The sequence below is a fragment of the Dendrobates tinctorius genome, unplaced genomic scaffold (assembly GCF_039654945.1).
Source record: "Dendrobates tinctorius isolate UK_male_01 unplaced genomic scaffold, ASM3965494v1 ptg000231l, whole genome shotgun sequence".
Classification (NCBI taxonomy): Eukaryota; Metazoa; Chordata; class Amphibia; order Anura; family Dendrobatidae; genus Dendrobates; species Dendrobates tinctorius.
In genome coordinates this window covers 18,969,314-18,996,725 of record NW_027361898.1, presented here as the reverse complement: position 1 = coordinate 18,996,725, position 27,412 = coordinate 18,969,314, and the positions used below count along the sequence as shown (strand labels likewise).

Below are 27,412 nucleotides of genomic sequence, written 5' to 3'. Positions count from 1 at the left end.
CCTTTAAGGGGAAACTGTCATCAACTAAGCATACTGGCATAAAGGTGCTGTCCTACTGATTTTAGGTCCCTTCACTGTAAAAACCTGCAGCCTGGTTGTTCTTGTGTGCCATAAGGCCTGTTTCACATTTCCGTTTGTTTCCATCAGTCAAAATCCGCCGTTTTGGAAAAAAAACGGATCCGCCATTTTTTCTGGCGGATCCGTTTTTTAACCATTGACTTGTATTAGCGGTGGATTTTGACGGATGGTAATCCGTTGGATCCGTTTTTTGACTGATCCGCCAAAATGTTGGCGTCCACTGACTTGAGTGGACTGACAATGAAACGTTTTTTGTCTGCACGGATCCGCGTTTTTACACTGAGTTTGCCCGTAAGAATTTCCTTGCCGGATATTTAACCCCGAATCCCGTCCTGGCGGCAGAAAAATCTCTCTCTCGCTCGGCAGCGGTTCCTTTAACTTTCCGACTTCAGCGGATCCGTCAAAACAACGGTCCAGTGACATACGTTGGTGTCACAACGGAAACGGATCCGTCTTTTGCATTTTTCACAGATTGCAACTGACCAAAAAAAACGGAACTGACCAAAAAAACGGAAGGTCTGCGGCCAGAAGGTGATGACGGCAGGGCCACTGTGGAGGAGCCATTAGGACGCAGACACTGCCGGAGGACGGAGCTGAGACCGTGGGAATGTGCTATCCGTCACCGTATTGTACTTGTATTGGCCTACAACCCCTCCGGTCAGGGATATCCGTCATGTTATAGCGCCCCCGTGTGGAGCACGGCAATAGCCGCACACCTGTAGAGATCCCAGGGATCACGGAGGCGGAGCGTGCAGCGAGGGGACGCCGGAAACTGCCGACGCCGGAGCTGCTCGGTGTGACAACCGGAAGTGGGGAGAGCGGAGGGACGGTGTGCGGCGGCTTGTCTGTCCCCGGGACCGGTGAGTGCGGCGGTATGTGACGTCACGAGTGTCCGCATTTACGTCATTCTGAGATGTGTACTTTCCGTTCCAGGGATGGAGGGGCGCGCAGCTTATGAGGAGTACCCCTACCCCGTGGTGTTCCTGCCCCCCTACGAGAACCCTCCGGCATGGATACCCCTCCAGGAGGTAATGGTGCCAGTGCGGGGTGAAGAGGCTCCTACCATGGGGTATAAAGGGGGCGCTCACCCCGGCAGGAGCCGCACTGCTCTGTAGTCTCCATGGTCACAGAGTCCCTGTGCTTGGCGCCTGTGGGTGTTCATATTAGAATCCACAGTGGGGATGAAACTTATCCTTAGCTCATGTACATGCTGTAAATGGTACAGAGGCGCTCTATCAGTATTGGGGTGCTGTATGGGTTCTGTGGGGTCGCTCTCTGGATATGGCAGCATGAGGGGGAGGTACAGGGATGCGAGGGGGCTCTGTATGGGGTCGTGAGGGGGACACTATGGGTATGGGTGAACTCTAGGCACATGGGGGCATGTGGGAGCACACTAGAGGTAAGGAGTGCGTGGGTGCATTCTGGGGCATGCGGGAGCACACTAGAGGTAAGGCGTGCGTGGGTGAACTCTAGGCATATGGGGGCATGCGGGAGCACACTAGAGGTAAGGAGTGCGTGGGTGAACTCTAGGCATATGGGGGCATGCGGGAGCACACTAGAGGTAAGGCGTGCGTGGGTGAACTCTAGGCATATGGGGGCATGCGGGAGCACACTAGAGGTAAGGCGTGCGTGGGTGAACTCTAGGCATATGGGGGCATGCGGGAGCACACTAGAGGTAAGGAGTGCGTGGGTGAACTCTAGGCATATGGGGGCATGCGGGAGCACACTAGAGGTAAGGCGTGCGTGGGTGAACTCTAGGCATATGGGGGCATGCGGGAGCACACTAGAGGTAAGGAGTGCGTGGGTGCATTCTGGGGTATGGGGGCATGCGGGAGCACACTAGAGGTAAGGAGTGCGTGGGTGCATTCTGGGGTATGGGGGCATGCGGGAGCACACTAGAGGTAAGGAGTGCGTGGGTGCATTCTGGGGTATGGGGGCATGCGGGAGCACACTAGAGGTAAGGAGTGCGTGGGTGCATTCTGGGGTATGGGGGCATGCGGGAGCACACTAGAGGTAAGGAGTGCGTGGGTGCATTCTGGGGTATGGGGGCATGCGGGAGCACACTAGAGGTAAGGAGTGCGTGGGTGCATTCTGGGGTATAGGGGCATGCAGGAGCACACTAGAGGTAAGGAGTGCGTTTGTGCATTCTAGAGTATGGAGGCCTTTGGGGGGCACACTAAAGGTAAGGAGTGCGTGGTTGCATTCTGGGGTATAGGGGCATGCAGGAGCACACTAGAGGTAAGGAGTGCGTGGGTGCATTCTAGAGTACGGAGGCATGCGGGAGCACACTAGAGGTAAGGAGTTCGTGGGTGCATTCTGGGGCATGGGGGCATGCGGGAGCACACTACAAGTAAGGAGTACGTGGGTGCATTCTGGGGTATGGGGGCATGCGGGAGCACACTAGAGGTAAGGAGTGCGTGGGTGCATTCTGGGGTATGGGGGCATGCGGGAGCACACTAGAGGTAAGGAGTGCGTGGGTGCATTCTGGGGCATGCGGGAGCACACTAGAGGTAAGGCGTGCGTTGGTGAACTCTAGGCATATGGGGGGCATGCGGGAGCACACTAGAACTAAGGTGTGTGTGAGTGGGGTATGGAGGCATGCGGGAGCACACTATTGGTAAGGAGTGCGTGGGTGCATTCTAGAGTACGGAGGCATGCGGGAGCACACTAGAGGTAAGGAGTGCATTGTGGGGTATGGGGGCATGCGGGAGCACACTAGAGGTAAGGAGTGCGTGGCTGCATTCTGGGGTATGGGGGCATGCGGGAGCACACTAGAGGTGAGTGCGTGGGTGCATTCTGGGGTATGGGGGCATGCGGGAGCACACTAGAGGTAAGGCGTGCGTGGGTGCATTCTGGGGTATAGGGGCATGCGGGAGCACACTAGAGGTAATGAGTGCGTGGGTGCATTCTGGAGTATGGGGGCATGTGGGAGCACACTAGAGGTAAGGAGTGCGTGGGTGCATTCTGGGGCATGCGGGAGCACACTAGAGGTAAGGCGTGCGTGGGTGAACTCTAGGCATATGGGGGCATGCGGGAGCACACTAGAGGTAAGGCGTGCGTGGGTGAACTCTAGGCATATGGGGGCATGCGGGAGCACACTAGAGGTAAGGAGTGCGTGGGTGAACTCTAGGCATATGGGGGCATGCGGGAGCACACTAGAGGTAAGGCGTGCGTGGGTGAACTCTAGGCATATGGGGGCATGCGGGAGCACACTAGAGGTAAGGAGTGCGTGGGTGAACTCTAGGCATATGGGGGCATGCGGGAGCACACTAGAGGTAAGGCGTGCGTGGGTGAACTCTAGGCATATGGGGGCATGCGGGAGCACACTAGAGGTAAGGAGTGCGTGGGTGCATTCTGGGGTATGGGGGCATGCGGGAGCACACTAGAGGTAAGGAGTGCGTGGGTGCATTCTGGGGTATGGGGGCATGCGGGAGCACACTAGAGGTAAGGAGTGCGTGGGTGCATTCTGGGGTATGGGGGCATGCGGGAGCACACTAGAGGTAAGGAGTGCGTGGGTGCATTCTGGGGTATGGGGGCATGCGGGAGCACACTAGAGGTAAGGAGTGCGTGGGTGCATTCTGGGGTATGGGGGCATGCGGGAGCACACTAGAGGTAAGGAGTGCGTGGGTGCATTCTGGGGTATGGGGGCATGCGGGAGCACACTAGAGGTAAGGAGTGCGTGGGTGCATTCTGGGGTATAGGGGCATGCAGGAGCACACTAGAGGTAAGGAGTGCGTTTGTGCATTCTAGAGTACGGAGGCCTTTGGGGGGCACACTAAAGGTAAGGAGTGCGTGGTTGCATTCTGGGGTATAGGGGCATGCAGGAGCACACTAGAGGTAAGGAGTGCGTGGGTGCATTCTAGAGTACGGAGGCATGCGGGAGCACACTAGAGGTAAGGAGTTCGTGGGTGCATTCTGGGGCATGGGGGCATGCGGGAGCACACTACAAGTAAGGAGTACGTGGGTGCATTCTGGGGTATGGGGGCATGCGGGAGCACACTAGAGGTAAGGAGTGCGTGGGTGCATTCTGGGGTATGGGGGCATGCGGGAGCACACTAGAGGTAAGGCGTGCGTTGGTGAACTCTAGGCATATGGGGGGCATGCGGGAGCACACTAGAACTAAGGTGTGTGTGAGTGGGGTATGGAGGCATGCGGGAGCACACTATTGGTAAGGAGTGCGTGGGTGCATTCTAGAGTACGGAGGCATGCGGGAGCACACTAGAGGTAAGGAGTGCATTGTGGGGTATGGGGGCATGCGGGAGCACACTAGAGGTAAGGAGTGCGTGGCTGCATTCTGGGGTATGGGGGCATGCGGGATTACACTAGAGGTGAGTGCGTGGGTGCATTCTGGGGTATGGGGGCATGCGGGAGCACACTAGAGGTAAGGCGTGCGTGGGTGAACTCTAGGCATATGGGGGCATGCGGGAGCACACTATTGGTAAGGAGTGCGTGGGTGCTTTCTAGAGTACGGAGGCATGCGGGAGCACACTACAGGTAAGGAGTGCATTCTGGGGTATGGGGGCATGCAGGAGCACACTAGAGGTAAGGTGTGCGTGGGGGCATGCAGGAGCACACTAGAGGTAAGGAGTGCGTGGGTGCATTCTGGGGTATGGGGGGGCATGCGGGAGCACACTAGAGGTAAGGAGTGCGTGGGTGCATTCTGGGGTATAGGGGCATGCGGGAGCACACTAGAGGTAATGAGTGCGTGGGTGCATTCTGGAGTATGGGGGCATGTGGGAGCACACTAGAGGTAAGGAGTGCGTGGGTGCATTCTGGGGCATGCGGGAGCACACTAGAGGTAAGGCGTGCGTGGGTGAACTCTAGGCATATGGGGGCATGCGGGAGCACACTATTGGTAAGGAGTGCGTGGGTGCTTTCTAGAGTACGGAGGCATGCGGGAGCACACTACAGGTAAGGAGTGCATTCTGGGGTATGGGGGCATGCGGGAGCACACTAGAGGTAAGGAGTGCGTGGGTGCATTCTGGGGTATGGGGGCATGCGGGAGCACACTAGAGGTAAGGAGTGCGTGGGTGCATTCTGGGGTATGGAGGCATGTGGGAGCACACTAGAGGGAAGGAGTGCGTGGGTGCATTCTGGGGAATGGGGGGCATGCGGGAGCACGCTAGAGGTAAGGAGTGCGTGGGTGCATTCTGGGGTATGGGGGGGCATGCGGGAGCACACTAGAGGTAAGGAGTGCGTGGGTGCATTCTGGGGTATAGGGGCATGCGGGAGCACACTAGAGGTAAGGAGTGCGTGGGTGCATTCTGGGGTATGGAGGCATGTGGGTGCACACTAGAGGTAAGGAGTGCATGGGTGCATTCTGGGGTATGGAGGCATGCGGGAGCACACTAGAGGTAAGGAGTGCGTGGGTGCATTCTGGGGTATGGAGGCATGCGGGAGCACACTAGAGGTAAGGAGTGCGTGGGTGCATTCTGGGGTATGGGGGCATGCGGGAGCACACTAGAGGTAAGGAGTGCGTGGGTTCATTCTGGGGTATGGGGGCATGCGGGAGCACACTAGAGGTAAGGAGTGCGTGGGTGCATTCTGGGGTATGGGGGCATGCGGGAGCACACTAGAGGTAAGGAGTGCGTGGGTGCATTCTGGGGTATGGGGGCATGCGGGAGCACACTAGAGGTACGGAGTGCGTGGGTGCATTCTGGGGTATGGGGGCATGCGGGAGCACACCTAGAGGTAAGGAGTGCGTGGGTGCATTCTGGGGTATGGGGGCATGCGGGAGCAAACTAGAGGTAAGGAGTGCATTCTGGGGTATGGGGGCATGCGGGAGCACACTAGAGGTACGGAGTGCGTGGGTGCATTCTGGGGTATGGGGGCATGCGGGAGCACACTAGAGGTAAGGAGTGCGTGGGTGCATTCTGGGGTATGGGGGCATGCGGGAGCACACCTAGAGGTAAGGAGTGCGTGGGTGCATTCTGGGGTATGGGGGCATGCGGGAGCAAACTAGAGGTAAGGAGTGCATTCTGGGGTATGGGGGCATGCGGGAGCACACTAGAGGTACGGAGTGCGTGGGTGCATTCTGGGGTATGGGGGCATGCGGGAGCACAACTAGAGGTAAGGAGTGCGTGGGTGCATTCTGGGGTATGGGGGCATGCGGGAGCAAACTAGAGGTAAGGAGTGCATTCTGGGGTATGGGGGCATGCGGGAGCACACGAGAGTTAAGGAGTGCATGGGTGCATCCTGGGGTATGGGGGCATGCGGGAGCACACTAGAGGTGAAGGGTGCACTCTAAAGGTATGTCATTTGTACCAGACTTTAGATTTTTCAGCAGTTTGCAATCTCACAGCAAATCTACAACCAAAACCACGAGTTTATACGGATTTCCTTGTATGCAGTGAACATGATAAAATCTGTGAAAATCCAGATACAATTGACTTGCATCAGATGTGAAATTCTGCTTGGGTTTGATTCTTCAGCCCGTGGCTGGGATTTGCTATATTCTCTACCTTGCAGCTGCTGTAATGTGCTGTGGGTTTTTCATCAGTAAATGTTATGGTTATGTGCACACATGGTTTTTCAGGTTAGCATGTTCCTTAACCTGCCTGAAAAAAAGTGTTAAAAAGAATAAACATATGCACTGTTAGGTCCAGAAACACTTGGACAGTGACCGAATCTTGGTGATTTCTTCTCTGCAGGCCACCATTTATTTATTTAAATGAAACAAATCAGATACAATTGAAGTGGAGACTTTCAGGTTTAATTTTAAGCTGTTCAACAAAAATCTCCTGGGAACCGTTTAGAACTGCAGACAGTTTTCTGCAAAGCCTCATTTCAGGGGCTCAAAAGTAATTGGACAAATTAACTTTACCATAAATAAAATGTTCATTTTTAACGCTTTGTAGAGAATCCTTTGCAGGTAATGACTTCCTGAATTCTGGAAACCATGGAAGCCACCAAACACTTTTTTATCCTTTGTGACATTTGCTGCCTTTACTGCAGTGACTTCAGTTGTTACTTGTTTGTGGGTCTTTATGCCTTAAAGGGAACCTGTCACCAGGTCTTTCCCATATGAGGTAAGACCACCACCTTTCAGCCCTGATATTAAGTATTCTATAATGCTACATATATATGCCCCAAATCCATCATGCAACAAGAGAAAAACACCTTTTATTATCGCCTACAGTGCGGTCAGGTCCAATGGGCGTCACTGTCTTGGTCTGGTGCCTCCCTTCTTCTTGCGATTTCCATCCTCCTTCTTTCTTCGTGTGGATGATGCGTCCTCCATCATCCACAGTGTCCTAGCATCACGCTCCTGCACAGGCATACTCCTCTGCTCTGACGAGGGCAGAGTAAAGTATTGCAGTGCGCATGCATCGATTCTCTGGCCTTTTCCTGTGCATGCGCACTGCTGTACTCCGCTCTGCCCTCGACAGGGCAAAAGAGCGCGATGCCGAGGAGACTGTGTAGATGACATAGGGACGCATCATCCACACGAAGAAAGAAGGACGGCAATCGCAAGAAGAAGGGAGGCATCGGACCGAGACTAGCAGCGTACATGTGACCCAACCGCCCCTTAGGCGAGTATAATAAAAGGTGTTTTTCTTGTCTTGTAGGTTGGATTGGGGGCATATATACAGCATATTAGAATGCTGTATATCAGGGCTGGTGACAGGTTCCATATAGAGCATGTATGCAAATCATATTGTTTCTTCCGAGAAGAAGAGGACAAGAACTCTAGCGCCACCTATTGGAAGCAGCGATCCTAAAAGGCAATATTGACTCTTTAACGAGCCTTGCAATATGACTTGGGATAAAAGCCAAACCAGAAACTCAATTTGCATCTTGTCCACAAGGAGAAACGTTATCCCTTATACCCCAGTCTAGAGCCTCTCTCGTGGACAAACCAGATCTCATACTTTGCACTGATGAGGGGCAACACCCCAAAACACATTGTCTGCAAACTGAGCTTCAGGTTTGACTTTTATCCTAAGTCATATTGCAAGGCTTGATAAAGAGTCTGTGTTAACTTTTCGGATCGCTGCTTCCAATAGATGGCGCTAGAGTTCTAGTCCTCTTCTCTATGAAGATAAAATTTGCATATTTAATTTCCCAGAGGAGCATGCATGGCTTATAAGTTTCCTCACTCTGACATGCCAGACTTGGCTTGTCACTCTCCAAAAAGAAAAACTTTACCCTTTAGGTTCCAGTCTTAAGCATGTGAAATGCTGCTTGATGGGTTGAGATCTGGTGACTATCTCGGCCATTGCAGAATATTCCACTTAGTCATAACCTCCCTGGTTGCATTCACAGTATGTTTTGGGTACTTGTCCATCTGTACAGTAAAGAGCTGTCCAATCAACTTTGATGCATATGGTTGAATCTGAGTAGAAAGTATCGCCCTGTACACACAGGATTCATCCGGCTGCTTCTGTCTTCAGTCACATCATCAATACATTAGTGACCCAGTGCCATTGGAAGTCATGCATTTCCACGCCATCACACTGCCTCTACCATGTGTTACAGAGGATGTGGTGAACTTTGGATCATGAGTCTTCTCCATACTTTCTTCTTGCCATCATTCTGGTACAGGTTAATCTTAGTTTCATCTGTCCAAAGAATACTTTTCCAGAACTTGGCAGCTTCTTGACATGCTTTTTGGCAAAGTCTAATCTGGCCATTCTATTTTTAAGGCTGATTAATGGTTTGCACCTTGTTGAGAATCCTCTGTTTGCTCTCATGAAGTCTTCTCTTTATAGTAGACTTAGATATTGAAACACCATGTTCCTGAAGAGTCTTCTTCACTTGGGTGGTTGTTGGGAAGGGGTATTACTTCACCATGGAAAAGAATTCTGTGATCATCCACCACTTTGTCTTCCAAGGACGTCCAGGCCATTTTGAGTTCCCAACGTCACTAGTGTGTTTTCTTTTTGTTTTTTTTGTAGAATGTACAAAATTGTTGCTTTGGCCACTTATAACATTTCTGCTATCTTGCTTATGGATTTCTTATTTTTTACTTCAGCCTAATGATGGTCTGTTTCTCATCTATTGAGAGTTCCTTTGACCACATGTTGTGGGTTCACAGCAACAGCTTGCAAATGCCACATCTGAAATCAGCTCCAAACCTTTTTTTTCTTTAATTGTACAATTCCTTTTGGTCCCTTTTTAAAAAGAGGCAACTACATGTTAAAGAGCTGTAATTCGTAAATCCATACTCCACTAAGTATGTGAATATCCTCAAATTAAAGCTGAGTCTTCCTTAAGTCCATATTGACTATATAACTGTATCTTGAATATGTTTTGGTAAATGGCAAAACTTGGGACACTGTCCAAATACTTCTAGACTTACCGTAAGTGTATTCAGGTTGCTTGTAAATCTGCAAAATAGTTAAGAGTTGACCTGACCATCATTCAGGTGGTTTACGCTTCAAAGCAGCTCAAGTTTAAAAAACGCCCAAAAACCATCTGCAAAGACTACAAAAAAGACTGCCAGTGCTTTCCTGCACTATAGTTCCTCAAACACTGAGTGGAAACCGCCTTTAAAGGGACTATAGTTTCTTTTCAGAAAACCCCTGTTCCCTGACTGCAATTTGCTTAAAAACAAAAACATGCTGCGCTTTATTCACCCTCCCCAGGTCCAGTGCTGAGTCTCCGCCACTATTCTCGATGTCATTGTCTTCGCCAGCTTAGCGGCCAATCACAGAGTTCAGCTGATCAGACTGTTAACTCGGTCACAGCTACTCAACTCGGTGTTTGGCTGCAGCAGTGGCGACTGTTAGCGCTGCAGACAATGACACCAGGAGCAATGGTGGAGTCTCAACAGTGGACCCGGGGAAGGGGAGTAAAGTGCAGTGTATATTTGAAAAAACAAAAATCTGCAACCTGGGTTTAGGGGACTTCTAAGATTGAAAAACCCCTGAAAGTATATGCTGATGCTTTCTCATCATATATTCTCAACGTCCTGTAAATTCAGGCTTTATTTTTTTATTCTAAATAGGTGTGAATGAGGAGGAGACGTCAATGTCACTTACATATAGATTTATATGATGTGACGGGGAAGAATCTGACCTGAATCCACATACAGGGATTGACATCTCTACATGTATGATCCAGCGGAAATAACAATGTTAACACGGTCTCTCATCATTCAGAGAGAGCGCAGCATAGGGACATGACCCCACCATTTTAACCCCTTCAGCCTCGGAATTTTTCATTTTTTCCTTCCATTTTTCAAAGTGCCATTGCTTTTTTATTTTTCCATCCACAAAAAAAGTTCAATTCCACAATTTTTTTCTTTACCATGTTCACTAATATGATAAAACTGACCTGGTATTATGATTCCCCAGGTCAGTATGAGTTCGCTGATACCAAACATGTATAGTTTATAGAGGTGGAGAAAAATTCAGAAATTTGTAAGAAAGAAAAGTTTTTGCATTTGCAATTTTCCGAGACCCGTAACGTTCTAATTTTTTGGAATCTGGGGCTGGGTTATTACTTATTCTTTGTTCCCCAAGCTGACGTTTTTATTGATACCATTTTGGGCTAGATAAAATGTATTGATCAGCTGTTATTTCATTTTATTGCAATGTTGCGGCGACCAAAACCTTAATTCTGGCGTTTTTTGTTTTTTTTTGTTACACCATTTACCGATCAGATAAATTTACTTTTATATATTGATCGTACACTTCTGAACGCAGTGATGCCAAATATGTGTATTTTTTATTGTCTTATTTTGAACGGGGCAAAAAGGGGGTGATTTGAACTTTTTATACATTTAAAAACTTAGAAGACTTGAATTTGCGATCGTCTGATCTCCTGTGCTACACGGAGGGCTTCATTCATCCCTGCTATGTGTAGCAGAAATCATCTCTTATGAACGCTGGCCACAAGCCGGCGATCATAGCTGTACAATGACAAGCACAGAAGTTTTCTACAGTCCTGATCATGACAACATATTCGCCTCGTGATCATGTGACAGGGGCGCCAATGGGCGGGTCTTATGACACACTTTCGGCGCAATCGAGTTACATGCCACTTCAAGAGATTGACAGCAGCATTTAACAAGTTAACTGCCGCGGTTGGATCTCTATTTTGCCCTCGGCTGTTAGGGGCATATGTCAGATGATCAAACAGCTGTCATGTGCTGGCAAAGATGCGGTCTCGGCATCAGAGCCCGCATCAAATGCTTGGACATGACCTTGGACATACTTATACGTCCAAGGTCGTAAAGGGGTTAAACCTGCAGTGTTGTATATGTCTGGTGCAGGTCTAATTTTATTGTTAAAATCATTTTCATACTGATTTGGCTGCGGAAACTGCCTGAAAACTTATCAGAAAACGCTTGAGCATGTAAACATAAGTTGCTGTTCATATGGTCAGGCTTTTGAATATCATTTAACCACTTCAGGTTTCTAAAAATGTCAAACAGTTGAAAGAAGCGACCTGACTATTGTGGTGTTTTCTGCTCTGAAGACACTCTGTACTTTACAAAACAAGTCAATGGGAAAACTCAGGAGAAGCACAGACTTCTTTTTAGAGCGTTTTGTCAAACTTTCTGCTTAAAAATCCGTTAGCCATTACATCGTTATTAAATGAAAAAATTGACCTGAACAAGACAATACAGAACCATAGGAAAGGCTACCCCGCGGGCAGATAAAACCATCAGGGAGCAACCAGAAAAAAGATCAACACAAGACATTTCCGGAAACTGTTTATTCCAGAAGTGTCTTCTGCTTGAAGAACTCAGTGGGTTTGCCGGAGTTTAAAATATATTGTGTGCACATGGCCTTAAAGGAAATCTGTCAGCAGGTTTGTGCTATGACATCTGACAGCAGCAAAATGTAATGACAGAGACCCTGATTCCAGCAATGTATCACTTTGTATACTGGATGCAGAAGTTGTGATTATCACCGCTTTCTGTTCTGCAGATCTATCAGAGCTCAGTTGCTGAGCTGTGTATAACCCCCCACTCCACAGCTTTCTATATACATTGTATAGTGACAGTGACAGAGGGCTGCTAACTAGTGCTGGGGGTGAGGTTGGACTAGGAGGCACAAGGACAGTTGTCCTGTAGTGATCTCCTGTTAAAATACTGATTGTATTCAAGCAGCAAAACACAGCCCTGAAATCAGGGTCTCTTCTACTACATTATGGTGTTCCCAGATTAGATAGCAAAAATCAATTCCCTTTAAGTGGTTTTTAGTTGCACTTAATGGGAATGTTGTAGTGAGCAGAGGCTATTGGGTGGGCAATCACAATCAATCTGTACCCTGATAATGGCACAGCCGCTGGGTTTTGACTCTGATAGGGACTGATATCACCGCTATGAACCATTTTCTTCTGTGACTGCAGCTTCCATGGGTTTTCCCAAACAAAGCATAAAAGATAAGAATTAACAACTGAACAATCCACAGAGGTTTCTTGTGAGACAAAATGTCAGGAAAAATGGAATAGGTTTTTACACTTATTTTGTGTGTCAAATGTGCAAATTAAAAATTTTTTGAACATTTTTTTTTCCTAGTAAAAGAAAAAAACAAACTATAGAAATAGATTACTATAAGGCTATGTGCACACGTTGTGGATTTGTTGCATTTCCGCAACATTTTTTCTGCTCTGAAATGCTCCAGAAATTCAAGACTTAAGCAATGTTAATCAATGGCATTGCTGAATTGTGCACATGCTGCAGAAATTTCCGTTCTTGTTTGCAGCGTTATATTTTGGGCAGCATGTCAATTCTTTTTGCTGATCTGCAGCGTTTCTGCACCCATTGACTTCCATTGAGTCAGTCAAATCCACAGCAAAACCGCAGATGTAAAATGGTTTGCGGATTTGCTGCCAAAAACGCTGCAGAAAAGTAAATGTCAGTAGGAGGAAGAGTGTGTGGGCATAGAAATGTGTGTGTTTGTGTGTACCCATGCGACGAACAGCCCATAGTGATTGTACTTAGGCATCATCTGATGGGACTACTTCTCCCATCCGGCTATGTCTGCTGTCACATATAACAAGACAGGATGAGCCGATGGGACAGTAGTCTCATCAGCCGGTGCCTGAGTTCAATTGTAGTAAAAAAAAAAAAAAAAATCAAAACATTAACATAATCGCATACAATATACATACTCACCAAACACCTAATCCCTGACGCCCACGTCTTCTGCAAGCAATCAAAAAATAATAAACCAACATATACTCCCTGTCCGCCATAATCTATTTATTACCGAGTGTCCCACAGCAGTGTCACCTGGCTGCCGGCGATACACTGACAGGAGGTTATCGATCCCGCAGTGTATCACTGCGCCGTCATGAGAGTTCACTGGAGTTCATCAGCTCCAATGTTCTCACATACGGCACTGCTGAGTGGGAAAGTTCTTAAAGGGAATCTGTCACCCATTTTTAGTGATATCATGTAAAGATATCACCCAATTGGGCGTCCCATAAGGATTCTATTAGGATTTTTTTATTCCCCCTGACCCGCACCTTTGATGCATAAATACCTTTGTTATCTTGTTGGAGAGGTATGCAAATCGCCGCGGTCCGATGGGTGGGGCTTAGTCGCCTTCCCCCCCCCCCCCCCCCCGGCTTGCTGAACGTAATCTTCATCTGTGAATATCACAGATAACGTTTTTCGTGCTTGTGCATTGAAATGGCCTCCGGCGCCTGTGCAGTATGCTTTGCTCAACTGTGGGTGGAGCATATAATCGGTACTGCGCATGCGCCGGTATTTTCCAGCGCAGTCTATGCCCCGGAAGTCTTCACATGCAGGACACACTTGCGGGGCATAGACCGCGCTGGAAAATGTGCATCTGTGGCTTTAACTCTTTATGTACCGTTTTATTAATGAGGGTGTCTGACTGACACCTGTTCATTACTAAGCCTCTGGCTTGGTATTACATATATAGTATATTCACTTAAATTTGTGTGTAAACATTATATTTGAACATGATATGTAATGATATTATGGTCTTTAATGGAGAATGAAAAAAGAGGTGGAGCAAGTAAATGACAGGACAACTTTTTTTTTAATATATATTTAGCTTACAAAAACTTACACAAATCCACATCAGAACCGTGCAGAATTTCAACTGCATTCTCTGCCAAGAGAGGCAGAAACTGCACAGAAATTTCCACAAGCAAATCCGCAGCGTGCGCACATAGCCTAATGTGTATAAGAAAACGGGCGCAAACAAATGGAGCAAATAGAAATTCAAGATTACTATTTGCAGGCCACCAAAAAAGGTATGGTTGTTAAAACACATCATGGCTAAAATCGCAAAACCATTGTGTGTAGTCCTTTTAGGACCAAAACTCCAATCAACCTCGTGTTAATGATTGTATTTGTCTGCTACTGTTACAGCGCGTCTACAACGCTGATTACAACAACGAGCTGACGCGTTTTCTTCCTCGCTCCATCCTTCTGAAGAAGCCGCCAGGGGCACAGGTTTGTACATAGGAGCTCCTGTTACACTGTGTGTATATAACATCAGATGTCTGTCATGGGAAGAACATTATATACACATACATTTCAGATGTCAACCACTACAGTGTGTTACTTAGGCCTCTTTCACACATCCGGTTTTTGTCATCCGGCATGATGCGGCGAAATTTTTAATAACCGGATCCAGCACCGGATCCGGTTTTGTCCCATAAGCTTTCATGGGCGCCGCATCGTGCCGGATGGTTATGCGTCGTGTCCGGTTGTTGCCGGACACGGCATAAATTAGCCGTCCGGCATCTGCAAAAAACGTTCCCTGCAACGTTTTTTGTCAGCGCCGGACCGGCTTTTTCCACAGCGCATGCCCGGACTCTGTGAATGTTAACCCCACAAGTGCCCGGCGAGAGAGAGAGAGATCTCTGTCACCCGGACACTTGTGAGAGATCTCTCTCGCTGGGCACTTGTGGGGTTAACACTCACAGTGTCTGGGTGAGAGAGAGAGATCTCTCTGTGGGGTTAAACCCACAAGTGCCCGGCAAGAGAGAGAGATTCTCTTGCCTGGACACTAAGTGTTAACCCCCCATGTCTCTCTCTCTCCACCCCCCCTCCCCTCTCCTATCCTCTCCTCCCCTCACCTCCCTTTCAGCAGCTGTCTCATTGGCTGCCTCTGTCCACCTGGTCCTGCGGCTCCTTTAATAATGTCCGAGCCGTATCGTCTCGCCGCACACACATCCGGTGTCACGGCTGCAGGCCGGATCTGGCGGCCCGGCTTTTCGCCGCACGCCGCCGGACCCCACACACCGGATGTGTGAAAGTAGCCTTATGGTGGTTTTCAACACTTTGTTGTGTTTTTTGGTGGCACATTGTTTTTTATTTTGTGTTTTTATTTTTGTTCTTTAATTGTACATCAATTTTTTTTTTTCTTTCGTCGGGGCCAATCGTTTATATACACCATCCTACCTGCTTACTTTCCATCTATCTTCGCTCTTCTCTGGTTCTATGAAGCCAGAGCTGTTGATCAAAGAAGTGGAGGTGGGAAGGTGTATATAAATGATGCACCGAGCGGTGGGACTTGACTTGAACAGTCATTTTGTGCTGACAGTCTGACAGTAGCATTTATGATGTCATTGCCGGTGTGCGTGCAATACTCAAATTATATCAAGAAACATATTAGCTCAGGACAACAACAAAAAAAAAGCCCTCAAATCGCTCCTCGAGTGGGAAAAATAAAAGGATGGCAACACATTCTTTTTATTTTTACAACCTACTGAATTTTTTATTTTTTTTTTTCGTCTCTACAGCTTGGCTTTAACATCAGAGGTGGAAAAGCGTCCCAACTTGGTATCTTTATTTCCAAGGTATGGCTGTTGTACATTATAAGCGTGGCATCATTCCGTAGAAATGATCAGGAAATGCCGCATTGTTTCTATTACTCCTGACCATATGAGGCCGGGGTCACACTTGGGCTATGTGCACACGTAGATTTTGGTTCTGCGGATTTGGAAAAAGTAAATTGTCAGGTCAAAAGACCTGCCCTGTGGATTAGCTTGCGGTTTAGCCCTGCGATTTCTCACTTCTACAATGGAGAAGGTGTGAAACCGCTGCGGATTCCGCACAAAGAATTGATACGCTGCGGATTTGAACCTGCAGCAAATCCGAGTGGAAAAATCTGCAGCATGTGCACAGCGTTTTTCAGTTTACCATTGAAAACAATGGTACTTTACAACACAGCAGAAACTGCTGCGGACCCGCAGAGCCTGAAACGCTGCGGATCCGCAGCAGAATCCGCACCGTGTGCACATAGCCTTACACTTGTGTCGGGGGCTGCGATTGGCACTTTCATTGCAGATTACTTCATATTTGACAGGAAGAAAGACACTCTGCACTTCCCATCAAAACACCACATTGCTGCAGAACCTGACGGACCCTATTATATGTCAGTGGGGTCCAGTGAGCTGTTAGTGTCTGTCTAGTGTCACATCAAGCAGGCCATCAGTTTCTGACTGTTCGGTATACACCTGCCTATTCCCCCCCCCCACGGTACAGCAGCTTTCTGAAGTTACACAACATATATTGCCAAGACGTTTGCTGTAACTTGTAGAACCTTGTCAGAATATTTTCGGAGAAGTGATCCACTGTCTGGAGGGTTTCTTCACAGCGTAAAGCTAGAGACCCTGAAGTGTCACGTAATGTAGCCGTGGCCAAAGAAAAATCCAACCTGACAGATCACATATAAGACAAATGTCTGTAATCACAAGCAATTGGTCAGATATCTAATATATAATTGCCAGTGGGCTCTGTCACAGCTTCCAGCGATTGTGTCGCTATCCCACAATCCACCGCGGCCGGAAGCTGTGAGATAGAAACGGCACCACCATATTGGAACACCCAAGTTATGGGTATTCCGATATGGCGGCCGGCGTTCAATGAGCGGCGCGGGATTCAAATCCCCCTGCCAAGCCGCGTGGCTCCGCTCATTGGCTGAGGATTCAAATCCTGCGTGGAACCGCTCAGCCGGCGAGGCGGGGGATTACATACCTGACCGGGAGGAGTGTTGCCGCGGCGCTTCTCTTCTCACCGGAGGCCGGGGCAGGAGTGCGGTGCCGGTAGCATAAGAGAGGTAGCATGCATACCAGGATAGGGGGGTTCGGCGACCATGCATATCAGGATTGGGGGTGAGAGGACCATGCATACCAGGATAGGGGGGTGAGGGGTAGCTTGCATACCAGGATAGGGGGGTGAGGGGTAGCTTATATACTAGGATTGGGGGCTGAGGGGGACCATGTATACCAGGATTGACCAAGCATATCAGGATTGGGGGGTGAGGGGACCATGCATATCAGGATTGGGGGGTGAGGGGACCATGCATACCAGGAAAGGGGGGTGAGAGGGGACCATGCATACCAGGAAAGGGGGGGTGAGGGGACCATGCATACCAGGAAAGGGGGGGGTGAGAGGGCCATGCATACCAGGAAAGGGGGGGGGTGAGAGGGCCATGCATACCAGGATAGGGGGGGGTGAGAAGACTATGCATTGGCTTAGCGGCCGAGGATTTGAATCCTGCGCCGCTCATTGGCTGAGCGCCAGGGGCACCGCTCATTGGCTCAGCCGGCGGATTCAAATCCTCCGCCAAAGCTGCACCACTGCCCGGCGGATGATCATTTCACCGCACTCCCGATGCCATAGCATCGGGCCTATTTCTAGTAATTTATAGTGGTGAGCGAACGTGCTGGGATAAGGTGTTATCTGAGCATGCTCAGGTGCTAACCGAATGTCTTTGGCATGCTCGAATATTATGTTCCAGTCCCTGCGGCTGCAAGTCTCACAGCTGTTAGACCGCCGCAACATATATAGGCATAAGACATGCACTCGTTGAGACTCCAACATATATTTCGAACACACCGAAGACACTCGGTTAGCACCCGAGCATGCTCAGATTACACCTTATCACAGTACGTTTGCTCATCACTAATAATTTACCAATGATGGCTGACAAATGTTTCTAAACCTTCTCAGGTATTTTTTGTCTGAATAGGCCCATGCTATACCTCCATGAACCCCTAACATAAGCCCACTCTATGCACAGAAGTATTAGGACACACATTTTAAATTATTGAATAAAATCTAGCCCTCAAAATGTTGTCGGCCTTTACTAAAATTTGTGTAACAGTGGGTTGTTCTGTGGTCCTGTAATAGGATCGTATTGTGTAACAGGTCAGTTTATAATTTTTTTTTTTTTTTTTTTTTTTTTTCCTCCTCCTAATCGTTCCATTATCAACTATGAGTGGATTATTACAAAACTCTGCTAGGAGCTTCCTGGCAGGGCTTCCATTGCTGAGCAGCTGCTTGCAAGCAGTACATCACCAAGCACAATGCCAAGTGTCAGATGGCGTGGAGTGAAGCCGCCACCACTGGACTCTGGAGCAGTGGGGGGCATGTTCTTTGAAGTGATGAATCTCGTTTCTTTGTTTGGCATTTAATAACCATGTCTGGGTTTGGTAAATGCCAGGAGACCACTGGAGGTGGAAGAAGATTAATGCTATGGCGATGTTTGTCAGGGGTTGACCTCAGCCCCTTAATGCCAGGGAAGAGAAATCTTAGTGCTTCAGCATACAGACATTTTTGATAATTGTTCGCTGCCAACTCAGTGGGAACAGTTTGGGGAAAACTTTTCCTGTTTCAACATGCCTGAGCCCTAGTGTACAAAGCCAGGTCTATAAAGTTGGGTGAGTTACTTGCATAAATGTCAATCACCAATAGCCCTGAAAAAATCTACACCCTTTTCATACAAAAAAAGAAAAAAAAAAAGGCTTAACCACTGAACACTTTTGTCTGATATTGTAAGTCCTGCAACCAATGTAAGTAACTCCAAGTGTTGGAAGAAAATGAAAACATTAGAAGTGGCTGTAATCCTTGTTTGTGTAGGTCATCCCCGACTCGGACGCTCATCGCGCTGGCCTGCAGGAAGGAGACCAGGTGCTTACTGTCAACAATGTGGACTTCCAGGATATTGAACACAGCAAGGTACCAGCACCGACTGCCATCCTGCAGTAACCACCATTTTAACATATGCAGTATCTTTTTTTTTTTTTTAAATCAGTAGCATATATGAAAATAAGAGACTTTCTAATATATTTTATCCTAGAAATCATCTTCATTCTCCTCTAAGGCTTAACATTCATTCTCAATTCGCAGGAAAGTCTGCACTCAGTGAATATAGACTTTACCATTACTGAGACTGAAGATGGCAGTTGGTGCTGATAAAGTTCTATGGAGAATTGCAGCAGAATGTCTGTCTTCCTCTAGCTCCTCCCCTCCATAGAGATTTGAGCACCAACTGCCATCTTGTCTCTCAGTAATAGAAACATCTGTCTTGAATAGATTTTACCCAGGAATTGAGTGTGAAAGACAAACTGATTTCTTTCATAAGATAAATTACAAAGTTGCTTAGTTTTGTGTGTACTATGAATAAGAATTAAAATGACAGTTACTCATCATTGGTTTCCATTTTTAAGAAGAATTGACCATTCAATGTTGGCGTTAGGTTCACTGTGCATGTTGTTAAGGTTTAGTTGCCCAAAAAAAGTATGATTTAACTTCCTTAGGTTTTTGCGCCGAAACGGATACCGGTGTTTTTGCTGCATTTTTGCACTTACCCATTGTTTCCTATGGGTGAAAAAACGCCTAAAGAAGTGACATGTTGCAGTTTTCAAAAACGCAGCACTTTTCCAAATCAGTCAGGAAAATTAAACTAAGGTGTGTGCATGAGATTTCTGAAATCTGACTTTGCTGGAACAGTAAAACGCAGTTTAAAACTTGCAAAAATGCAATGTGTGAACTTGGCCTTAGAGCAAAAAACTGATGCATGCCCCTCCTGCCAGACTAGTGGTCATTGCTGCTGCAGGGAGCCATGACCTGACTGGAAGCGTCATGTGGCAATTTTGAAAGTCTGGTTTCTGCATTATTTGGGGGCTGATTTAGCCCCTTAATTACCGCCGATACACCTTTTAACGGCGGCAGTTAAGAGTGCGCCCACCGAGATTGGCCGGCCTGCACCCGGCAACAATAGGAAATTTTTCCTATTGGAATTTTTCTTATTGGTTAATTTTGATCACTGTGATCAAAATAAAAAAATTGTAAATCAACCCCCCTTTATCACCCCCTTAGGTAAAAGTATTTATTTCCAATTTTCGGTTGGGGTTATAGCTAGGGTTAAGGTTATGGTTGGGGTTATAGTTAAGGTTGGGACTAGGGTTAGGGCTGTGTTAAGGATGGAGTTAGAATTGGGGGGTTTCCACTGTTTAGGTACATCAGGGGGTCTCCAAACGTGTCATGGCACCACCATTGAATCCTGCCAATTTTGCATTCAAAAAGTCAACGATGCTCCCTCCCTTCTGAGCCCCGACATGTGCCCAAACAGTGGCTTTCCCTCACATACGAGGCATCGGGGGTTTTCAGGAGAAATTTCACAACAAATTTTGTGGTCCATACCCTTGTGAAAATAAAAAAAAAAAAAAAGTTTGGTTCCAAAGTAAAATTTTTGTGAAAAATGTAAATTGTTCATTTTTTCCTTCCACATTGCTTTAGTTCTTAAAGCACCTGAAGGGTTAATAAACTTCTTGAATGTGGTTTTTTGCACCTTGAGGGGTGCAGTTTTTAGAATGGTGTCACTTTGGGTTATTTTCTGTTACTGACACCACCCCCCAAACTCCAAATGTGAGGTGGTCCCTAAAAAAATGGTTTTGGAAATTTTGTTGGAAAAATGAGAAATCGCTGGTCAACTTTTAACCCTTAACGTCCTAACGAAAAAAAGTTTCAAAAATTGTGCTGATGTAAAGTAGACATGTGGGAAATGTTATTAAATATTTTGTGTGACATATCTGATTTAAGGGCACAAAAGTTTGAAAATTGCAAAATTTTCTAAATTTGTCAAATTTCCGTTTTTTTCATAAATAAACAAAGTCATAAAAAAAGTTACCACTAACTTGAAGTACAATATGTCACGAGAAAAACGGTCAGAATCAGCGGGATCCGTTGAAGCGTTCCAAAGATATAACCTCAGACTGACAGTGGTCAGAATTGTAAAAATTGGCTCTGTCACTAAGGGGTTAACCAGGGGTGTGTTAAGCAGTATATTAACATACTGCATCGTGGCACGCACTTATACAGCACTCGTGAATATGGAGAACTACCTGGCAGCAGGTTTACTTTTATCTTCCAGTGATAAAATCAGTGTGTGATCAGCAGGAGATTATCAAAACTACAGGAAGCAGCCCAGTAAATGTCCCAGCGCTGGAATCAGGGTCTCGGTCTCTGCACTATGCTGCTCTCCAATTAGGTAGAAAAAAACTTAGTGACAGGTTCCCTTTAAGCTAGAACAGGTCAATATGCAGAGTTTTATTTGTGGGGGTATTTTTAATGTTTGGGATTTTGAGTGTAGGGGTGGGGGAGACAGCATTTCAAGTTTTGCCTCAACCAACAGAAACGTTACACTTGGCCCTGCTCCCAAGCCATATGTTGTACAGAAGGCCGGGTGTGACGAGTGCTCTTTGTACTGTCCTTGTGCTAATCTCCAGCGATAAGTCTCTTCCACTAAACCGTCATCTTTCATCATCGCTGACAGCGACACACCTAACCGGTTAGCTGAGATCCTGTAGGACAAGGCATCATATTGATCTTCGTCAGCATCACTTATTATACCCTGATGATCTCACCAATATTGTGATTAGGGTAATGTGGGTTGTAGGGTGACTGTAATCGGCGCAGTTATAACACTCACTCTATGTTTCCATGCTGTATGAAGGCACGCCAAGACTTGGTATATAATTTTTTTTTGTTTTTCTCCTTTAGGCAGTAGAGATATTGAAAACTGCCAGAGAAATCTATATGCAAGTCCGATATTTCCCATACAGTAAGTATCTGGACAGGCTGTGCCCCTACTCCAGGCCCTGAGCTAATCTATCTCAGCTTGGTGGTCAGAAGACAGGTACTTGCCAAACTTGTTCCAACTACAGTCTTAGATCTTGTGTAGTGATCGAGTATAATCATTGCTCGGGTGACCGAGTATTTTGGCGTGCTCAGAGATTTAGTTTTCACCCGTCTCAGCTGCATGATTTGCGACTTGTAGACAGGCTGAAAACATGTGGAAATTCCCTAACAAACAGGCATGCCACACATGTATTCAGCCTGTCCAGCAGCCGCAAATCATGCAGCTGAGATGGGTGAAAACTAAATCTCCGAGCACTACAAAATAGTCGGAGACCTCGGGAAAACCCAAAGCAACGAGTATACTCGCTCATCACTAATCTTGTGGTTTCTTCAAGTATGTGATCATAATAACACTGAATGCCAGAAGACCTTCCCTATCTGTAGTTTTTAATCAAGATCTAAAACTGATCTCCTTTCCTTCCCTGTGAAATATCCTCCATAGCTTCTGAGTGCGATTACTAGTCTGCAATATGTATCTAAAGGTGATCATGTCGTCCCCTATTTTAGATAGTGATTGATCCCCTTTAGGGCTCATACTCACAGGCGAGAAAGTTAGACAGTCATGTATCTCTATGCAGATGAACACTCCGGTCCCGAGTGCTGGTTACTGATGTGCGAGTTGTGAGTATGAGCCCTTACAGTCTAAATACCCTGTTAAAATGTGTTTATTTCTGAAGTAGTAGCGGTTTCCTTGCTGAGGACAGGGACCTCGTCGCATTGTTGGCGCAGCTGTGCTATTTTCCAGGCTAGATAGACTTGTTTGTTTAGCTGAAGCAGGAGAACATTTTCCGAACACCAACAAAAACTTAGTTACTACACCTAGTTGCTGTATGCTCAGACACCAGCCTCGCATCAAGGACAATAGAAAAAATTGGAGTCTGGCTCAACAGGACTGGATTTTTTTTTTTCCTATTTTTCAAAAGAAAATATAGTGCGTACAAAAGAGAATTTTCATGGTCAACATGATCCAGTCGATGCATTTTGACTGCACTAAGCAGTCTTACTCATTTCTCTAGCTTTCTCGTGTGGTTATATGGTGTAGTGAAAAAAGGTACGATAGTCCTGACAGCGTAGTATCAGCAGCCCAGATATTCTGCTCCAACGTCCCTCCATGTTCTCAGCAGCACCTATCCTGTTTACACAGGTCCGTGTGTTACTGAGAAGGATGAATTTTAAGTTTGCTTAAAAAAAAAAATCCTGTCACTCAACAAATGACCATTTTGTAAAATGTTGATATTTGATCATCTGAAATGAGCATTACTAAGAATGTTCATTCCCATTATTGTCTTATCTAAATCGGTTCTAGGGGGGGGGGGAAATCACCTTTATGGTAGAACATGCCACAGTCCTAATCCAAAGTAGAACATCTAGGAGTGAAAGCAGAGGCGCACAGATGGCGAGTATGGGTCCATTGCTTCCTATATGTGCCATATGGCAGCTCACATGAGGGTATAACACGACCGAGTGCTCTATTTGATGTTTTATTGGATAGCAACTGGACCAGTGTTATTCTGTGGAAGCTCATAATTGTTTTTTTTTTTTTATTCTGCCATTTCAGCAAGAGAAAACAAATCGCATCATGTTGTGACTGGCAGCGAGACTCGACTCACATGCAATCATACAAGTCTATGGATGCGTGTGAAATATCTGAGTGCAGTGCGATTACTGCGGCCACAATGGAGAAATCACATTCTCAGCCTTCTGCGCTTCTCTCTGACAGTGTTTGATGAGGGAGTATTTGCATAATCGACAGAGACTTGATAGCTGCGACATCCCGGCCTTAGGCTGTCACTCGCCTGCGATTGCCGTTATTACGCAGCAAAATACATGGGCATTTTGTAAGGAACAGAGAATACATTTACAGGAATTGTTATTTGTCCTTCCAGATTATCAGAGACAGAAAGAAAGGACTGTTCACTAGCGTCTCATCATTGGATTCTTCTGTCCACGACAATGCCGGCAGCAAGAATGATTGACAGTCACTTATCACTCCAGAGACCTGACTCCTGATCCGAGTGCTGGGCCGAGGGCACGCGCTTATTGTTTTCTGGGATTTTAAGCAGCATCTGATGACACATTGTAACTGACACAAAACTACATGGTTTTCGGTGGCCTCCTCCACCTTTTTAATAGGGCGCTATCTACTGACACTTTAATTCATTAAATATAAAGTTATGTAAAAAAATAGCTGTCTAACATCACTAATGTGTTTTAATTACTGTTTTTGGCAGAAACGATCACACATGGGAAAAAAATTGATGTTTAGCTGTAGGCGAGTAATGGGCAATCAACAGTCAGGACAGCACGCTGCTAACTGGATGCAGATAACGCGTTTAATGAAAGGGGGTGTCCTAATTAGTGAGGTCATTCATTCTGCAAAGACACAGGTGTCAATTAGGGCTCTTATCAAAAGGAGGGCAACACATGTTGTACCTGCTTGGCTTTAGTCCTTGCTCAGTGAGTAAGATGGAGGGGTGTTTCAGAGCTTATATTGAAGGAGAAAGAACTTTGATCAAGAAGTTGATTGGAGAGGGGAAAATAAAGAAGTGCTAAATATAATTGAATGTAAAAAAAAAAAAAAAAAAGAAGTCCAATTCTTTAAAATCCAAAACATGTGGTAGGAAAAGAAATACTGTCATCTACATAGGTCATAGAATCACAACAAAAATAGCAAAGAAACATCCAGTGACCTGCTCCAGGAAAATCAAAGAAGATCTTCAGTTACCTGGGCGTCCTGCAAGCATCAGAAAACACTTATGTGACTCCAAACTATTTGCAAGAAAACCTCGTGAAGTGCTGTTGATGAAAAAAGACGTGTCGGAAAGGTCACATTGACTGGCCTAAAAAGAAGCGGCACAACGTTCTATGGACAGAGGAGAGCAAGACTGACTGCAGCTTTTATATCCAGAAAGAACAGTTTGTGAGACAACCCATAACCACTGAAGGCTGTAACACATGGAGGGGCAAGCATCACATACCAGGCACCTTGGACCAGTTCAAATGTTAAAATAGTGGAAGAGGTCATGTTGCTGAAGAAGAAATGACCTTTAAATGGGTGTTTCAGCAGGACAATTACCCCAAACATACTAATCCCCCCTATCCCATTGAGAATTTGTGGCGTGACACAAAAAAATGCTCGTTTAGGCTATGTGCCCACGCTAGCGTTTTTAAACGCTCAGGAAAAGGATCCCCTTCCCAGAAAACGCGCGTCTTTTTCCACACGATTTTTGACGCGCAATGCGGGAATTAATGAGCATGCTGCGTTTTCAGCCGCTAAGTGATTCCTGAGTGGTTAAAAACGCATGCATTGGCACAAAAAGCCAAAACCGCATGCTAATTAATTGGATGCATCTTTTAAGCGTTTCTGCAGTGTCTGAGCCGGCGGAAACGCTTAACAAAACGCATCGTGGGCACACAGCCTCAGATACAAAATCTAAGAATGCAAAAGAGCTGGCAGCACGGGCTGGAATATCTGTTCGCAGACTCCCAGCCACACAGATGTATCCGAGATAAAGGTTATACAACTAAACATTAGTCCAGTGATTAACACAAAAGCAAAGTCTGGAAACAAGATCTGAGTTTGGAAATGATATTTTTTTGAGCCAGCTCTCTTCTTTTTCAGTTTAAAGTGTGGTATTTAGTTCATGCTTTCATGTGGTATTTAATGTGCAGCTCCAAGTTTGTGTATATGTAAATAAATGCTATTCCGAGGATTGAGCTTTTTCGCCCTTGTTTATATACACCGCTATTTGCACATATCTTCTGTGATTTAAGGCAGTATTTGATAAAGACACATCATAACCGGCCCAGAGCGATATGGTTTTGGGTTGCCTACGACACCTTTCATAGTGCACTTTCTACTGACCCTTTGATTTCTTAAATCTATTTTTATAACTGTTGGCTTCTTACTATGATCTGATGATATTGGTGTATTGGCAAATAAAACACTTACCACCATTTACCAGAATGCATGACATCCCATAGAAAGGCACTAAGTAATAGACACACAGGAGCTAGGATGTCACTTTTTATGACAGTTGTCAATTCTTAAAAAAAACAAACAGCTTTTCTAAAAAAAATTATCCAAAAAGGGTTTTTCTATTAGTTAATAACTCTGAATCCTAAATCTTAATATAAAATTGCATGTTGGTCATTTAAAAAAAACAATAATTAAGAATAATTAAAATATAAAACACTTAAAAGCATTTTAGGCACTTCTAGAAAGGGAGAATTGGAATTTCAGGCTGTAGTTTCACTTCTGCTTTACACCAGAGTCACATGTCAGTTGGATGAATCTTAAAGAAGTAGCACTCCCATGAATATATATATTTTTCATTAAATGTGTGCATATGATGTAGTTTGAGTATTACTATATTCCCTGACCGCTGCTCCTCTATTCTGAGTCTCCAGATCACTATGCATGAGCCAGAAGTCTCTCCTGCACACGTCCTGATACCGGTACTGGAAAATCCAGTATGGTTTACAGCAAGTGATCTACTAGCTAGAAATAATATCTTCACCAGCAAGCTAGACAAATACTAGAAATTAAAACTAATAAACTTTATTTTAATTTGATTAAAAAGGGACTTAGTCCATTTTAAAAAATGCACATGTACAAAAACACAAACACACAAAAGAACCGCTAAATGCGGTAAGACCAAACTTCAAAAACTTTCCGGTTTATTCTTAGTGTCGTAGTCCAAATAATACACAGGCACTCCTTCAGAGTATCCGCTTAGTATAAATTTGTTTGGAACAAGCACTCTCTTATAATGCCGTAAATTGTCTACATTAAATCCATTGCTTTTAAATCGATGTGTTACTTCTGTGTTACATCCATCATTCACACTCACAATGATTTTTGACAATTTTTACAACAACAGCCTATACTATACACAATGGCATGGCACACAGTCTGAGATTCTTCAACTCGGTGTGAACCTATACATTGCTCTACTTATGCAGTTCACCACCTCCACAGACTTCTTTTAGAAAAAAAAATCTCTTATATCATGGAAAGATCTCACCCAAATATTACTCAGTAACGGGTTCCTCCATGTGACGCTCCCATCTCCCTACACGTTTCACCGTCCAGATCATCAGGGGAGTCTCTGGGTCAAACTTAATGCCTTCATGGAAAAAGTGTCATCACAGGGCTGTTCATTTGCTTGCTTTTTATAACATGCACTCATTAGTATGTTCCCGCCTCCTACAAGTAGGCCGGGTGTATGCCCATGACCACTTCCTGTTGATGCGTTACCATAGTGATAGACCTATTACTCATATGTTTCCAATACCACCTTCTGACTCATTCAAATTAAACCCTTATCACAGGTGTACTTAGACATATTACTAATCTATGATTGCCCAGGAATCAACCTCATAGGGTATACACTCATGCGCGCTCTTTATACTTCGTTCAGCTTATCGGGTTGCCTGGTAACGCGCTGACGTCACTCCTCTCTC

At 46.0% G+C, this 27,412-nt stretch overlaps 1 protein-coding gene across 2 annotated transcripts; it reads left to right on the top strand.

Annotated features, from left to right (window-relative positions):
- Window positions 1-690: 690 nt before the first annotated feature.
- Window positions 691-25,659, top strand: PDZD11 (PDZ domain containing 11). 2 transcript variants are annotated; one of them, XM_073556124.1, is made up of 7 exons: window positions 691-938; window positions 1,012-1,106; window positions 14,381-14,464; window positions 15,760-15,816; window positions 18,884-18,982; window positions 21,809-21,869; window positions 23,505-25,659. In XM_073556124.1, exons 2-7 carry the CDS (start codon window positions 1,014-1,016, stop codon window positions 23,690-23,692), a joined length of 582 nt encoding a protein of 193 aa, XP_073412225.1. In that variant the 5' UTR covers window positions 691-938; window positions 1,012-1,013; the 3' UTR covers window positions 23,693-25,659. The 2 variants fall into 2 exon arrangements, with proteins under 2 accessions (XP_073412225.1, XP_073412226.1); XM_073556125.1 differs by having other exon boundaries at window positions 741-938; window positions 23,833-25,659.
- Window positions 25,660-27,412: the final 1,753 nt, after the last annotated feature.